Raw genomic sequence first — 18,159 nt, 5'->3', positions numbered from 1 at the left:
GAGAGAAGACCAGCCTGTTAGAGGTCCAATCAAACTGTCTTGCCAGTCGCCTCTGTGTTTGGCCATTTGGGTGTAAACACTAATCTGCTTTCTTCCCTTCACTCTTTCCATGTATACTTCAACAGAAAGGAGAACCTGATTGCTATGCACTCTCACTGGAAACAACTGAGCAACTCACCTTCGAGATCCCGCTGAATGATTCAGGTTCTGCTGGTCTTGGCGTGAGCTTGAAAGGGAACAAATCTCGAGAAACTGGAACGGACTTGGGAATTTTTATCAAATCCATCATCCATGGAGGTGCTGCTTTCAAGGTCAGTAGGACTGCTGTTTGTTTGCATGTCAGTGTGAAGGTGCTTGAGATGTGGCTGTTTGGGAACTGGGTGGAGAGAGTGTCTGAAGACGTGAGACCACAAGGCTCTCCTGCAGGTGCAGGAAGTGTATGTGTGAACAGATCTGGGCAACAATCATCTGTGTTCACACTCTGTGTGGTTAGTTTTATTTTCTAGACGTTGTTCTCTAAACCCATCATGATTAATACTCTTTCTCCCATTCCTTTTATCACTGTTAGGATTCCTCTGAATTTGTAACCTGACAGAGTTGAACCTAAAAATACATTCAGAAAAACAAAACTAAAGACAAGTCAACATGAAGGCAGCAAATAAGGAAATTGCTTTTGCAAGAATGAAAGCTCAGTGCAGCCTGAGAATGATTGTAGTGTAAATTAAAGGTTATTTATCACATTATATGCACTTGAAGATAGCCATGGTGCCAGGAATGCATGTTTGCCTTTGAACTTGGAAAAGCTTACAGATTTCCAGAAAAAAAGGAAAGAACGTGATTCTGCCTTTTCACATTGGGGTGAGAAGTGTGATCATTGCTATTAACATAGTGTAATGGTTAACTAGGTTGCCTGGGTTCAGATCCAGCTTCATCTCCTTGTGCTCCAACTAGCACACCATCGCTAGCCACATGGGAAAGTGGGCTAGGAACTTGACCTGCAGTGCTCCCCTTTCTTCATCTCTGGAGGGTGCATAATAGGTAACACCTAATTCAAGTGTCCTAAGGATTAAATTAACACACACACTGTGATTAAAACAGCAAAGTGATTAGAGAGGGAGGGAAACCATGTTTGTGCTTATTGCCAGCTCTCCTCCCCACCATCATCATTTCATGCCATGCCATGAGGCTTCTTGAGTTTGCATCCTGCCCAGACTACTCTCACCCGCTGTCAATGTGGAGAAGTTACTTGTCTCCGTATGCCTCAGTTTCCTCATTTGTAAAATGAGTAAAATTAATGGAGCCTACCTCCTAGTGCTCTTAGGAGGACTAAGAGAGATACCGTATGCATATTGTCTAGCACGGTGCCTATGGGAACCTTTCAACAAATGTTAGCCATTTAAAAATAATCTGTTGTTAATCACACGTGACCCTCCCTAAACAAAAGCCAAGAAGGCCTAAGTAGGGTTTACAGGAGCATCTCTGGTCCTGGAATCCTGGCTTTGTTGAAGCCTTTGTCTCTTCTCACTTATGATTCCACATTTGTTTCAGACCTAGACACTGAGCTAATGCCTTTTTTCCTTGGGAAATAAGAAATTCATTGTGGGTAGACAACTTTTTAATGTACTCCTTGGATCAGTTAATTTTTTTTTGCATAATAAATAATGACAAGATTTCAGTAACATACATCAGTAAGCCTTTACGCCCCTCATGGCTCTGCAGGACAACCAAAGGGGCTGTGGTTCAGGCTGCTGTGTCTCTCGTCACACCATACGTCTGCAGGTCTGAATGTCCTCCGTGTACCTCACCTACCCAGGACCAGCGTGCTAGCTGGACCATGTTCTTCTCATGCCCTGAGGTGGCAGAGGGCCAGCAGCAAAGAGTGAAGCCTCTTAAATCCTAGGCACTGATCCGCTCACACAACATACACATGCACGTGTGCGTGGGCGCCTCTGACCAAAGCAGGCATGTGGGTGAGTCCAAGGTCAAGGCCTGGAGAAACACAGTCCACCCCTGATGAGGCTGTGGCAAAGGTGTGAGTCCAGAGAAAGGTGAAGAGTTGGGGCCAGTGGTTCAGTCTGTCAAACTCTCCCATCTGGCTCAGATGCGCAGAACCAGGAGCAAAAGGAAAATAGTAGTAATAACAATAGCAGCAATTAACCTTCATTGTGCTTAGCACTTAATGTATGCTGGGTGCAGTGATAAGTACTTTAGGTGGATTCTCTAATTTTATTCTTCATTTTTACACTGGATGATTATCATGCCGTTCCATCATAGGGAAATTGCAGATTACAGAGCCTAGTGCCTCTCCTGTGGTCACAGAGCCAAGAATTTCTTAAACTAAGATTTGAACCCGGGCAGTCTGACTTCAGATCCTGCACTCCACTGCACTGCAGTGAAGCCTCCTTCATCTCATCCGTTCATATTCCTAGAGATCAGGAGCTGTTACCCTGGAGTTGTCTGGTATCAAGCTTGTCACCCTTAGCCAAGATATCTAAACATGTGCTGTGTTTAAGGATGAGTCTTGGTCATGCTTGTGGATACCAGATTGATTTTATTCTTCTTATACCTAAGGGCAGTTCTGTTTACAGAATTTATTCCAAGTAAAATTGGAACTGAAATGATTTTTTGGAAATTAAAAGCAAACATCTTAGCTTCTTTATGGGCAATAACTTAAGCTCAAGCAGATATCGGAGAGTAGGTTTAATATGTATCCATGTTTGTGTAAGTGAGCATCTCCTTACCTAAGCAGTTTCTAACCGTCTTGTTTCTTGAAGAAAGATTTCACTTTCCATTTATGTAAATTTCTTTCCTGACACTGGTCTGCTGAGTCAGACAATCACACCACTAAAAACCACTGGACAGCATATTTATAGCTGATCTTAAACAGTAAGAGGCATCAATCATGAATTTAGCCTTATTGTGAATGTTTAGTATCCATTTGTCTTGTTTACTTTTTGCAGAGTAAATGGTAGAGGACTAAGCTTTGCTCACAAGAAATCTGATTAACCAGAAAAAGAGAGAGAGAACGTATCTTTTTATTCTTCTGCTGCTGTTGCAATAATCCACTGTTACTCTTCAGAAAATTGCCACCTGTTCTGTGATTCAGGATTATGTCTTACAAAAATTGTTTTGAGACTTTGTTCCTGTCCCTGTTTGAGAAGATACAAATGTAACAGACTGCAGTGTCCCTGGGGCAAAGGAGAGATAGGCATGGGGAACATCCACTTTAGCATCTGGCCCTAGGTTTTTACCTGAAATCAACAAAATAATCTTTCTGCCAGAGCACAATCTTTTTCTCCTGGCCCTTTGTACCACTAATTGGTTCTCAAGGTGTTTTTCCCTTTAGGGAAGGTGGATTTTTGAAGACTAAACTACTTTGAAAAGTATGACCAAATTCTTCCTGTGGATTCTCTGTGCTGTATTCTCCTGGGGGCTTCCATTGGTATAAACAAAGAGAGGCTACTTCTTGCCAGATGCAAAAGCCCCGAACCACTGTGTGACTGTGACTATAATTAAGGGCCTCTTTTTTCTTTCTTTTCTCTTTTTATTTATTTGTATTGTTTTTATTTACCTCTTGGGCTACTGCTTTCTATCATTTCCTCTCTTATTTGAGTTATTTCTAATGGAGATGTAAATCTCTGTTTGAAAATGAAAGCACCTGGTTCTTCTAGAATTCCCTCTTGGAAGTGAATTCCTCTCACTCGAGGGGCAAACTGAACAATATTTGTACACTATTCAGAGTTATCCAAATGCATAATCTCATTAATATTTAAATTCCACTCTGCATATCAAGAAGTAAATCCCAGAACTCTTCCCCACTTGTGTCAGGACACAACATCTGCCATTTCAGACCCCTTCAGCCCACGGAGTTCTTGGTGGACCCTTCTGAAGCATCATTTTGAGCTCTGCTTTTCAAAGTACAAAGTGACCATTGACCTCAGTAGCCAAATATGACTGAGTATTGATGCCAGTTTGCTTAAACAGTAACAGGCATTGCATGTTTGTAGTTCCGTTTTAGTTTCTGTCATTCTTACTGGGCATTGGCCGCTAAAAGTACAGGGTAATTGCTACCAGAACCCAAAAATACTAGAGAGAAGTCTATGGGTTTAATGTCTTATGAACCAAGACCTGAGTGGCATTATGAGGTTCTTGAGGATGCTTTTCTAAAATTCCAGTTCTGTGATTGGAATTTAAAGTGAATGTGGTGGTGTGATTATTGTTAAATGAAAAGGAATATTGTCTCTGTTGCAGTTAGAAAAAAAGTACCTTGAGAAGAATACTCTCCTTTCCCCAAATCCACATAAAAATTAGCTTTTCCTTTCCTCCACTAAAGCACACACGTCTTGACGACAGGTTTGAAGACCTTCAATATTCTCATCCTCACTGGCTAAACATTTTGAATTCTGAGATCAGTGGCTTTCTTTTGCTTTGCTTTTCATGAACTATAGTAACTGAATTTTTAAGAAAAAATGCATTTTTACATCTAATGATTATAATAACTTAAGCTGCCTATTTCTCTTAGTTTCTACCTTAAAAATAAATCACTTTTAGGAAAAAAAATAACTAGAAGAGTGATATTTTTAAAAAATTGAGATAGAATATTAGTATGCTGTAGTAAGAATAAAAATCTCATGGAATCTGTTATATTAATTCTGAATGACATTTTTTATTTGAATATACAGACTTTGGGAGTAGACTTTGTCCTCCTGAAACCTTCAAATAATAAAGTAAAAATTAAAATTTAAAGGCAATTTTTGCTAAGGGAAAAAATATCATGTGTCAGATTATTTAAGATCTCTTAAATAGAATGGATTTAAGAATACCTGTTATTCTCTAGAAAATTAATTAGCCAGGTTTGTGCTTAATAAATACTACTTGATGATGATGAAATTAAATGAAAGAAAAATGCCTGACATAGCTAATTGCAAATGCATGCACTCAGAATATGAAATAGACATAATTTAAGTAATTTGATTCTAGTGTGCTTAGGAAATTTGGAATACTCCCTCTGAGAGAGGTAGGATTTCATAATCTACACTATTTAGGATGAGGTAAAAGAAAAAAAATGATCTAATACAAGTAATCTCCCTATTTTGAAATGACTAAAATGTGAATTTTTAGAGTGAATATACACAGTTCCAGAATTTCTGGGAATATAGTGCTTGATCCTGAATCTTCATGTCTCTTCATAACCTGGAACAGTTAGCGGCAGTCTAGCTACTCAACAGGAGTCCGGTAGGAGTTCCCAGTGTGAGTCATTTCCAACTCCATCTCTACTGGTATCTATAAATCATGTGGTGGATCTATAGTTAATGAATTCAAAGGAAGTTACAAGGGACAGCTCTTAAGGAACACTAAATGTTACATGATTTCTTCAACTACCCATTCTTCTTAAAATTGATAAATGTTTTCTGCTGGTGGAAAACCATAACAATTGTTACCAGCAATCACGTCTTCCAGGTTTTTACCTCTGACCGACAGACCCTACACTCAAGGATGTCAATCGCTCCATTGCAGATCCTCAACTGTGGGAAGCCAAACTCTGACATTTCATCCCGACCACAAAAATGTGATACATTTTATGCATACCTAAAAGCAGGAACCTTGCCTGGAAAAATTCATAGTCATTGTATATCCAATAAGAATTTTACCTTAAAAATGAAATTATTAACCTAAACATGAGAAAAATATTATCTATTGTTATGCTAATTATTTAACCCAATTTCCCTTTATTAAAAAACCAAAAATGTTGGCATATGTTAATTCAGATAGTCAGGCTCATCATTTAATGGTTTCTTTCCAGTAGCAACTATTTTATAAAGAGGTACTATAACATTATTTTTAAAATCTCACAATATCAGCTAATTAATCGTTGCTTTTCTTGCTGATATTTATCACTTACACATTTTTATTTTATGCATGGAAATCAAATAAGAAATCCATACCATGCCAGATAAAATTTTGGAAACCTACATCATTTTGGAGTGTATTTTGGACTCCATGATTATCTCCATGGGCTGAAAGAAATTGTAAGAATTGGTAGTCTTAATCAAAAAGGAAACTATATTCTATGAAAGTTGATATACCATGATGATGATACTTTGACTCTGAAGATGTACCTTTCACCTGTAAAGCTATAGTCACCTTCATTATGGGTATTTATAGAATAGATATATATTCTATATATATAGAGAGAGAGAGAGAAAACTTATATGTATTTATATATATTTACTATATATTTTTAATATTTATCATATGTATTTATATATTCATATATATAACTATATTCATAACATGATCCAAGTTTTGTCCTTGGTACTTTGCTTTGGACCCATTCTTCCAGTGACAAGAATTTAAGCAATTTTAGCACAAACAAGAATATAGTTCTTTTTTTTGTTAATTAAATAAGATGATTTTCAGTAAGTTGAAAAGGCCTCAGATTCTAGCCTGGTTAGGCACTCATGGCAGAATCTTCTTAACTCATGTGAAACACATATGCCTTAATAAGCTTTTTATTATCCAGTTTCCTAGGCCAAAGTAAACCAAAAACAGAAAATCAGGAAGGAGATAAGAATATATGGCGAGGAAGCTGAAATGACAGGAAGCAGAAGTGTCAGATAAGCACAAAATTCTATTACTGCGTAGTAGTCCAGGGAATATTTGTGATAACTCTTTAAGTCAGTGCTTCTCAAACTTTTTTTGCTGAGGAAATTATAAGAATCGGTAATGAGTATAGTAGAGTCTATAAGTTAGGATATATTTATGCCCTGCATTTTTCCAGAGGGAGCTTAAAATGAAAGAATTATAATACATTTTGAAAGTATTGGAATGGTTTTGATTATATATATATTCTGACGTTCTAAATAATATTCTTCTGTTTTCTTTGGCAAAAACAGTTTCAAATACCACAAATACCAAGTAAATGGTATAATCCTGAGACTTCACCAGTTTGCTACATAATAATGGAGTGAAGCTTTTAAAACAATATTGAATTAAATGAGTAAATTTAAATTTTACAGTCATTGAGGAAGTGACTATTGGGCCAGTACACAGGAAGTAATCCAGCTTCACTTCTAGAAGTCTAAAGGTTCTGTGAACATGTGATGGCATGTTCAGGCCAGCCTGGGTTCGTGAATCTCTCACAGTTACAGTTTGTTACATAAACCATTTGTTCATTGTAGATGAACACCTACATCTACAGATGTAGCACCAGGTCCAGAGCACCAGAATGAAAGGTTTTTCAAGTGACTCGACTTAGCATGCACTTCTTGAGCATCTCTAGTGAGTTCTGCAATATATAGTATAGACCGGAGATCAGGAACTTAAAACAACTCATTCCATAATCTAGGAAGCTGGTGGCATAGTAAGTTAAAAATATGAACAACTCTCATATGATAGAAGTATGGTAGATGAATATTATTAAAGTATCATAGGTGGGGAGATGATGGAGCAGTTAATCCTCTCTATGGAGAAATCTATGAATGGAAGGCAGTTGCTGAGCCTTGTTTTGAAAGATAGATATTCAGTGGGTGAGTAGGAATGCAAAGGACATTTTGGACAGAAGGAGAAATACAGGCCATGTCACCATGGTGTCTACCCCAGAATACAATGTCTTGTCCCTGGAAAATAGAGCTCTTACTTGGGAAGAATTGGCTCTGTTCATATTGGTTGAAATTGTGTTAGGACAGATGATGTAAAATGTTGATTAATGTAGGTAGATACTCTTCAAGACAAGAACATATATGCTTCTAGTCTTACCAGCTTTCTTTATTCCCCTTCTTTGTTTTAAAAACTGTATTTTAAAATCTTGATTTATTCTTTTCCTTTCATTGCTATTGTTTTTAAATGAAGTCAAATGATTTCAATCTGGAATGCAAAGTTCTCTTGTAGGTTGGATTTTTTTTTTTTTTTTTTTTTTTTTTTTTTTGCAAAAATATGGTAGGCAGATGTTGTCATGGAATGATTTTAGGGCCTTGTGAAGGATTTGTTCAGGACAATCCTTTCCTTCAATCAGGTGTCATCTTGCCTGGAGTCCCAGCCCACTCTAGGGAAATCCTGCTTGGCAGTCTGAAGTCAGGCTTTGGGATTTGGGCTCTGGGTATTGATAATATCCCAGGAGCCTTTACTGAGGGCCCATTAGAAACATGCAGAGGCAGGAGCCGGCATCTGGTCATGATTAATCCTCTCAACACCCTGGCCTAATGCGGAGTGGCCTTGGGTTCCAGCCAGCTACTCCCAAGAAAAGCCAGCCCACTCTCTCATGCTTGTTTCATGTTTTGCAGAGGCTAGTTCTTTGCTTAGGCTTCCTTACTCTCCATTCTGTGTTCATTGGAACTTCAGAGGTAAAGGGACCTTACAAAAAAATTAGCCAAAAGAGGTGGATTAAGCCATACAATGTCATCAGTAATCATCGTAGAGGTAGTACCCGGGCACCATTGACTACAACAGGTGCTGAAATATAAGGTCACTAGATGCCCTGGAAATTGTGGATATACTTCAGTGGGCATATGGAATATCCTACAAAAATATATGACTGCCCCCATTACAAAGAATTATCTGGTCCAAATGTGCATCTGTGGAGAAGCTGTGGTGTAAATATTTTTAAGAGGTGTGAATCTGTAGCCTTTATTAGATTCTCAAAGGAATCTAAGAGTCCATAAAAGTCAAGAATCCCTAGCAAAATAGTTGGAAACATGGCCTTCACAGTGACCCAGTCCTAGTTCAAATCTGCTTTAGAATTGTGACTTGTAACAATGCATTTAACTGACCTAATTCTTGGTTTCTTTTTTATAAAATGAGGGCAACAGTCCCCAATGTATAGGACTGTTGTAAAGATTAAATCATCTAGTGTACATCATGGGCTTAGCACAATGACTACCCAAAGAAGAAACTCATTAAATAATTATTGTCATTAATAATTGTAATGTCTTTAATCATCTCTAGAACTCTGATCTTAGAAGCAACATAGCATAACAGGTACATGTCTGACTCAGAGGCAAGGACACCTAGCCATGCCAATAACCTTTGACAAATCATTTTATCTCTTTGACTCTCCATTTCTACATCTCTTAAATAGTGGAGAGTAGTATTTCTCTCACAGGATTGTCGTGAGAAAAAAATGAAAGAGCATATACAAAACATTTGCATAAAGACTGGCCTATGTTAGGTGCTTAGTAAAAGGGAGACGGTAATTCTCAAACATCTTGTCTCCTGGGCCACTCATCCTATTGCATTAGAACTGGGTTAGGGCTGATGAGATTTGAAGCAATCCCAGGACATGGAGAAGACCTAAATCTTGTACCAGTTTTTATTTGTCCTTAGGTGTCCTAAGGAAGTTACTTTTTATCTTTACTCTGTTCTCCTTCCTCTTTGGGGAACTTCCTTTACTCCCTCCTGCTTGAGGATGGATAGAGTTGGTTATGGGGTTGACCAGAGATGAAGAGTATAGTTGCCAGAGATGAGGAGTCTTGTTAGTTAGGGGCCTGATGGCAGTAAAATAGGAAGGAAAGTGTCTTAGTCTGCTTGGGCTGCTTCAGCAGACTGCCATAATGGGGTGGCTTATAGAAAACAAGTTTATTTTTCCCAGTTGTGGAGGCCGAAGTCTAACATCAAGGCGCCAGCAGATACAGTGTCTGGTGAGGGCCCATTTCAGATCGATAGATAGCCATCTGCTTTCTGTACCTTCACATGGCAGAGGGGGTGAGGAATCTCTCTCAGGCCTGTTTTATATGGGCACTAATCCCATTTATGAAGGTTCCCTCCTAATAACCTCACATATTTGAAACATATGTATTTGGAAGAGGGGTGGGGGAGGAGGGACACAAGCATTCAGTCTATAGCAGAAAGGGATTTTTTTTCTTTAACAGACACAAGCATGACCCAAATTACAATGAAATAAATATTCTAAAATTACTGAGTTTTATCCCCAGATAGTTGAAATCACTTCTATAAAATGAGTTGATGAGAGTTAGCATTCTCATGTCTAAGTATGCACTTAAACATAGTATTAAAAGAAAAAGATAAAACCATAAAAAAGTGCTTTTCTTGGTCAAAATTATCCCAAAGCATACACAATGGACATATACAATTGTGAAGGATATTTAATGAGTCCGAGTTAGAGATATTTAATGAGCTTCCCATTGAATCACTTTCATTTTTGATCAAGCCCAGACATGGGTATGCATTTATGTCCTTATGGCTAGAGAGGTGAACAAATTGTCTCCTGCTTCTGCAGAAGAAGACAGTTGTCCTGCCATCCCCCAGCACAAGCACCAGTCACCATATCTTCTGCCATCTGACTCTGGATTTTGTATCAGGCTCTCTTCCAGGAGACATCTGGTGACATATTGTCCTCGCCGGTTTGGAATGTTTCTTTCTTGAAGCGTTACTTCTTTAGGAACTAGTCACCATCATCTATGTAGCAGAGAGAATGGTTAGGAATGGAGAATGCTAAGAAGCCAGGACTTGGGCTCTCCTGATCTAGCTCTGACCCTAACTAGCTGAGCAAGTCCCAGCCCATGGGGAAGTGCCTTCTCTTAAGATGAGTTCAACGAATGGCTTTGCATCCTCTTTGAGCATCACATTATTTATCTGTACAGAAGAGGTTGGACAAGATGATCTCAAAGGACCTATCAAGCTCTAAGTTCTGTGATTATATTCTAAATGTTAGAACAACATGGCACTTACTGGCATCACCATTAATGAAATTACCCATCATTTATCTTATACAGAGAAAGCACACACCAAGAGCAACAGACCAGCCAAGCCTGAAAATGAGAGTGTGTGGATTTTTATCATGCCCACAGCTCTCCAGTGATGCTTGTGATAAATGTGTATGTCTTCCAAAAAAAAATCCCAACTGCCCCAGGGTGACCTGACCTGCCTTTTTGTTTGGGACTTGGATACAGCAAACATGTTCTACTTCAATGTAGTGCTCTGTGTGCTTGAGACTTCGAATGTAGCTAGAAATGAAAGTTTGTGCTTAGTACCTGTTCGTAAGAGATTATTTTATCAAAAAAAAAAGTCCTTATATCTCCTTATCTCTTATTTACCTCTTCACATAGACCTTGCCCCATACTTTACAGACAAGGTTCACATGAGGTTACCAGGTGGAATCTCACTCAGATTTTATTTCCTCCATCCTAGAGATACCCATAAAGCTTCAATCTTTATCTTTCTTCATATCATAGAGGAAGAGGTGTTCTGCCAAGACTAAGCCTCTGCAAATCCAATGCTAGACCTCATTTCCTGTTAACAGGGCGAGGATCTTGATCCAACTCTTCTGCTTCCTCCTCCTCTTTAAAAATCTTACATCCGATTTTTAGTGACCCTCCCAGCCTCCTTCTCAAGACTCAATCCTTTAGTCCTCCTTCCACTAAAGGCCAAAATAAACCAGAATGATTTCTCGAGTTGTGTCTCACTTCACATGACTAAACCATTAAGGTTGTTTTTTGTTTTACCCTGTTCTGTGTAACCTTAACCTCAGTCTTTCTGTGCCCCACTCAAAATTAGATCATAGAAATGGAGAGATTTCTTTCTTGTTTGGCCTTTCCTGTAAATCTCATTTCCAGATTTGTTCCAAATTAGGGTAAAGGTTAAGTGGAGTGGGAAAACAAGAGGAAGGGAGGGGACATCATGCTCTGTGGAGGCAGTCCACTCAGACGTTTTCCAGCTCTGATCGAACGCCCTTCTGGATCGATCTCGTCGCCTTGACATCCCACTTTCTTCACTCAGGAGCATCTGGTCCTTTGGGCAGCCTCTGCAAGCCCACGCGCCCTCACCAGCAGGTGGCACGTGCAGTGCGTCTCCATCACGGCATTAGCTCTCCAGAGCAGCTTTCACCACTCGCCCTTTCCCCTGCTGTCAGCCGAAGAACTTCCTCTGACCATCTGCTACCGAATTAGTCAAAGTTTATCAACTTGTCTGCAGGATTTCTCTCCCAAAGCTGCACAGTTGCTCCTATTGTTCATTGTATGCCTGGTTTTCTCATTTCTTAGGGAAGTTTTACTCTTTTATATTTTATTCTCTTAACTTGAACATGGATCCCAGATATTTACTCCTGTAAAAGCTCTTCAGTATTTTCCTTTCCTATTTTAGAGCTGTACAACTGTAGTCTAGAGACCAAATAACAAAGAGAATTCTAGTAGGGAGACCGAAGAGCCAAAGTGCATGATATCAGAACTGGGGTCATTGTGTCTCTGGTTTGCTTTGTGACCTGGGCAAGTTGCAGCCCTTCCCTGCCTCAGTTTCCTTATCTGCAATGTGAATAAAAGCATTGTTCTAGTTCTTGAGTTCTGTGAGAATTACTAGAGATGATTCATGGAGGAATTCTCCAGGAAGGTAACTTGTCATACAAACCTCCCGGTATTTTGGTTAAGATTATTAGCTGCAGTGGCATCATAACATTCCTTTTAAAAAAAAAAAAAAGATTTTATTTATGTATTTGAGAGAGAGCGAGCACGAGCGGAGGTAGGGGCAGAGAGAGAGGGAGAAAGAAGCAGGCTTCCCGCAGAGCAGGGAGCCCGATGTGGGGCTCGATTCCAGGGCCCCGGGATCATGACCTGAGCCAAAGGCAGATGCTTAACCACTGAGCCCCCCAGACACCCCTACATCATAACATTCCTAAAACTGCGCCTGTGCCTCGTAGTGAGAACTTTCTACCCTAGTGTGAAAACAGGTCTAAGGCATGTCCCTAATCTGACTGTCAGTATTTTGAAGATTTTTCCCTCAAGCCTGCCTGTGGGGGAAAGGCACTGTGGTCCCCCCACCCAAGTTCTTTTGTTGGCAGAGATGGCACCCTAGTATCTAGCTTGTGTGATGCTTCTGACTGAAGATGACTAGTGTCTAGAAGTGATTCAGACTGGAGTCCAGGCTGCCGATCCACATGTTGAGCTTCTGTGCACTTTGTAGTATGTGGTTTCCTGAAGATTCTGGGTAAAAGTACTCATCTGTCAGAGCCTCCTTGCAAAAAAAGCTTGACCATCTCCTTTGTCGCGCTTTTTTTGCCAGAAGACATCATAGCCAGAAGACACCCTCACCGCACACCTCTGTGTTCTTTTGCAGACTAGCAGACTAGCTACTAGCTACAACTTTTTGGTTGTATTAGAGAAAATTACATGAGTTTTTTTGTTTTTTGTTTTTTGTTTTTCAGCACAGTTCAACAGAGCTAGCGGTAAGATCTAGGAGACACATTACCACAGTCAAGCATGCAACATTTAAGCATAATGTCTCTCTGTGCCTGCAAATGCAAGCCCTTGTTTCAAGTGATGTGACTACTTCCTTTTGTTTCCAAACCCCCTTTCCATGAGCCAGTATGGTCCCTGCCAGAGAAAATGGCAGAATCAGGCTAGGCTAGCATGCTTGCCAAAGATTTAGGTAAGAGATATTATACAAATGTCTAAATTATTGCAGCTTGGGACTCTGAGATTTCAAAAACATACTTTCACACAGTTCATTATTGTTAGTATTTGTGACTATTTGATAAGCTCCAGAACCTTGTTCTGCCATAGAAAATAAATCATTCCTAATGGCTAGGTTGTTTTTTTTTTTTTCTTTTTAAACTTGAACTTTTTCTGAAACAGCTATCCATCATCACCATACTTTTCTCTATTTAATACTGTTTTTCTTCCCTCTGCCCTAGGATGGTCGTCTGCGGATGAATGACCAGCTGATTGCCGTTAATGGGGAATCTCTTTTGGGAAAGTCCAACCATGAAGCTATGGAGACACTAAGGCGATCAATGTCCATGGAAGGAAATATTCGAGGGATGATCCAATTGGTGATTCTGCGGAGACCAGAGAGACCACTGGAGGTGATGCATATCTTTAGTTCCCTCAGCAAATTGCCCAAATGGCCACCTAGAATATGCAAATTTCTGTCCCTTAGTATCATACTTACTCTGAAATTTTGGAAAAATATGCCCCAGAAGGGCTCTGATGGATTTATGCGGCAAACACATGGTTGTATATTATAGGTGTAACTAGAAGGTATAAGAATGTGCATATAAAGGAAGAATTTTTCAAATGTAACAGGTCCATATTTTCCAGTTTTTTTTCCACCAGAAATTTCTAGAGCTTTGGCTTCATTCATATAATAAACTATTAAACTATGTAGCATCTTTATATACTTTTTGATTGAGGTGCTTATAGTGTCCATACTTTAGAAAGTTCTTAATCAGATGTATACAGCGCTTAATGTGAAGATTGTTATAATGCAGTACATTTTCCCCCAAAATGTTCACATGGATAATACAGACCTGGAACTTAACTAATTTAAAATTTGGTCTGTTAAGCAAGCTGCTTGCTTCATGTTATTAAATAAATGTTTTTTAATTAAATAAGTATTTTTACAGTATTTTATCATGATTTTTTAGGGATTTTTTTTTAACGTAAGAAGTATTTCTGCCTACCCATGAAGTGTAAGCATAAAATATTCTTGAATGCTGATATCCCTAAACATTTCACTTACATACAACTATACTACATTTATATTACACAATTATATTATTAAATTATACAAGTATACTAATATATTTATAATATAAAATATTCCTAAAACATTATTTTCTCTTATATATGAAAAATAATTATTAAATGCTCCTAAAAATATTTTAAGAAAAGATAAGAAGAAAACAGTTGATCATAGTTAAGAAAAACATGAGCACATTACACAAATATTCTCTGAGGACAAGTAATGTTTGTGTACTACAGTAAAAGGCAGTTAACATAGAATACTGTTAATAACACACTAACATGAAATATTAGTTTTAATAATATGTTCAACTTAAAAATAAAAAAAGAGAGGATTTTTCAAATTAAACAATAGTAGAAGGTAGTTGAAATTCATAGTAGTTAAAAGCTTAGGCTCTAAAGTTTTGGATTACTTGAGTAAAAGTCCCAGATTGTCCATTTTCTGGCTATATGAAGACATAACTGGGTGCTCAGTACTTGCAGATGACAGATACTGTTGTCTGTTTTATCCCTTAATGTATCCTCATTTCCCAGCACACAGTAGACACTTAATAAATACTGTCGAATGAATGAATAAAAGATGCATCTGAGACCTACTTTATCTGAGAGGGTCAGCTGAAGTAGTAAACTTATAAACTATATCTCACTTTGTTACATTATCAGCTATTGGAAGAGAGTAACTGTACCTTTTTACTCTTCTGTACATAACCTTGTAAATGTTAAATAAATGTAAATTGGCCAATTACTGGAGACTATATATAATGAGCCAACTCGTTTTCAACATTTGTGTCTGCTTAAGTGACAGAGAGGCTTCCATGAATATTTAATGGATTTTACTTATGTACATAGTTATAAAACCCTTATCTGTTGCTTCCATCCATGATGGAATTGGCTCCTTTCTGGTTTAATTTGATTCTTACTCTAGAGCCTTGGGATTCATGGTACCCAGTTGGATGGGATAGGTGTGAAGGATGGCCCATGGGCCCCTAAGCCTCCCCTCTGTGCATCTGTGTATTATGTCTCCCTTAAGATTTCTTGGAACAAAGACATTTCAACTAAGAGAAAAGTCTGGACGGCACTGCTGTAGAGTCCCACACCTGTTGCAAATAGCAAAAGTTAAGGGATAAAGAAAAGAAAGAAAGAAAAAACGAACACGGTTGTTAGGCATTTTATGTCTGCTACCCCTCCCCTTTCCTAATTTCATGTCTTTCTCTAAAGCAGGCGTATGCCTGGTGGGTAAACATTCTGTATTTGGGCTCATCTAGTAGAGACGTTTTATCATTTACATTCTTCTTCATTGCACATATTTCCACTCTCCAACTCTGAGGTGGGTTGACAATTAATCCATCAGAAGAAAGTACTAAACTTTTGGTTTGTTGCCCATCTTCAGAAGCGTTTTATTAATACAGTTCACTAGGAAATTAATTGGGAATTAAGAAATGGGACAAAAAGCAATTTTGATGAGGACATTTAAACAAGGTCCCTTTTTAGTTTCCCTAATATTTACATGCTTTCCATGGGGACTGAGCAGGCACTTGATGCTCTCAGCTATCGGGAATCTCTGTGGTACCCACGAAGATTAAAGAGCGTTTTTGTCTTATGAAGACAGCAGCCTCTAATGTACAACTAATCTTTATTAAATTGGGAAAAAAAACAAAAACAAAAAAACCCATCTGCAGGTATATGATCTCCCAGTCTGTGTTTGACTGTGTCGAAGCGTATGTGGTGCACTCCTGCTTGTGATGTCTTCTCCTGTGGGGCCGCAGTCACCCTCAGGTACAATAAAAAGGCAGCGTCACCGAGAAAAAGGTCCCAGCACTGCTCCTACATGCAGGCAAATCAACTAGTTAGATTTGGCAAGAATACTAAAATGGTTACTTGAACATTATATTGATATAAAAAAAATTGAAGAAGCTACTTAAGAAAAGTCAAAATATATAGTTGTTGGAGTATTTTCCCACATTACCCAGATGTACAAGATACGTAAACAGTTTTGATGAGGACCTCGTGAAGAATACATAATGAGTCCTTGATGGAATCAAAATCATTTTAAACAGAACCATGTTTTTCAAAGGATGAGCTTGAGGTTCAATTGTAATTCTATTTGAGCCTAGAGACTTAGTATTAAAAAATGGGTTATGACCTGTTTTTTCCCCCCTTCCCCAAAACATTTCCCTCCCCGCTACAAGCTCATCTTGGTAGAAGCAGAATATGTTTAAAAATCCATTATATTTTTTATTGGCTGGGACACTAATGGAGGGCTCCACGACAGCCCTATTTTTACAGGCTGAATACTTTAATTAGGCTGGTTACTGATCAGTTGTTGGGATATCGATTGTGTCATTTATCAAAGAGCTGGGAAAGAGGAATTTTTTTTTTTTTTTTTTTTTTTTTTTGTTCTTCTTGTTGTTGTTAAAGCACAAGGCTATGTGCAGTCAGTCCTACCTCTCCTGCCTGCCAGGGCTCTGGCTTTAATTTAGGAGTAGTTTGCTGATTCTGGTTTGACTAGCAGCACAGAGGCAGAGGGTAACACTGCGTGTGGGCAAAGTGTTATATATAAGCCTCGACAAGAAGCCAGGAGACCTTCAGCAGCTGAAAATATTTTAATTATTAAGAATGCATAAATTGAATGTTTTAAATATTTTGTTTAGCAGGATACCAAGTTTGTGGAACTGAGAGGAAAGTATAATAAAATTGTTTGGGCCAAATGCTTTGCTCCGAAGTGAAGAGCTTTTGGAGATCAGATCTGTGTTCTGTATGTGGCCTGTTCCTCTCACAGATGGTCAAGGGGGGGTGCCTGGGTGGCTCAGTCACTTGTGTGGCTGCTTTGGGCTCAGGTCATGGTCCCAGGGTCCTGGGATCGAGCCCCACATTGGGTTCCTTGCTCAGCGGGGAGCCTGCTTCTCCCTCTGCCTCTGCCTGCCACTCCCCAGCTTGTGCTCTCTCTTTCTCTGTCAAACAAATAAATAAATAAATCTTTAAAAAACAAAACAAAACAAAAACAAATGGTCAGGGGCACAACGGTGAGATGGCTTCCACATGACTTCCTTGAAATCTGTTAGAAAGACACACAGTCTAAGCAAGAGCAGCCCCCAGTTCTGTGTGCCTCAGTCCTCTTGAACAAACACCTGGAGCCCTCTGAAACTGGCCCCCCGCCGCTACCTCTTCACACCCCTGCAACATGCTTTGTGGGCCTGTTACTCTGGATACAGCCATTTTGAGGACACTATGAATTTGTCTGCAGGCTGTCAACATCCAAATAGGAGGGGAAAATACCAAAAAGTGGGCAAAAGCTCAGGAGGACCACTGTCTGGTCTTGTCACAGAGTTTGTTTTAGCTTCTGGCCAACAGACCCAGTGTCTGCAGTGGGATACACTCATGGCATTTGAGTGGCAAACCTGCTTAGGTTCTGACTTGTCCTAGAGCATATGCACTTAGTCGCTGAGGGAGAGAGAGAGAGGAACCAGCTGGTTGGCAGAAAAACACCCTTGGCATGGACCGTTATTCTTGTATTGACACCGTCACAAGCTGTACTCCCAGATGGAAGAAAATTTGAAAGAAGCCATTTGTAAGTGGGGGAAAGAATAATAAAGTTAATCCTCTTTGGTGTTGGCTATGAGGACTCCCAATCCTTAGCACCACATTGCCAGTATTTTTTGTATTTCGTCTTCAAAGATCTTTTAACTGATAA

General features: G+C 39.0%; 1 protein-coding gene across 2 annotated transcripts in view; it reads left to right on the top strand.

The window, feature by feature from the left end:
* The window catches only part of PARD3B (par-3 family cell polarity regulator beta), a 995,632-nt gene that overhangs the window by 589,808 nt on the left and 387,665 nt on the right, over positions 1-18,159 (top strand). For both annotated transcript variants that reach the window (XM_035007317.1, XM_035007318.1), the window contains exons 11-12: positions 126-311; positions 13,640-13,810. In XM_035007317.1, the coding sequence (XP_034863208.1) occupies positions 126-311; positions 13,640-13,810 (357 nt within the window). The remainder of the gene's footprint in view (positions 1-125; positions 312-13,639; positions 13,811-18,159) is intronic.

The sequence above is a fragment of the Mirounga leonina genome, unplaced genomic scaffold (genome assembly GCF_011800145.1).
Source record: "Mirounga leonina isolate KUSES-001 unplaced genomic scaffold, KU_Mleo_1.0 Mir_151, whole genome shotgun sequence".
Lineage (NCBI taxonomy): Eukaryota > Metazoa > Chordata > Mammalia > Carnivora > Phocidae > Mirounga > Mirounga leonina.
The sequence above is the reverse complement of the archived record's forward strand: the minus strand, read 5'-3'. Positions and strand labels throughout refer to the sequence as shown.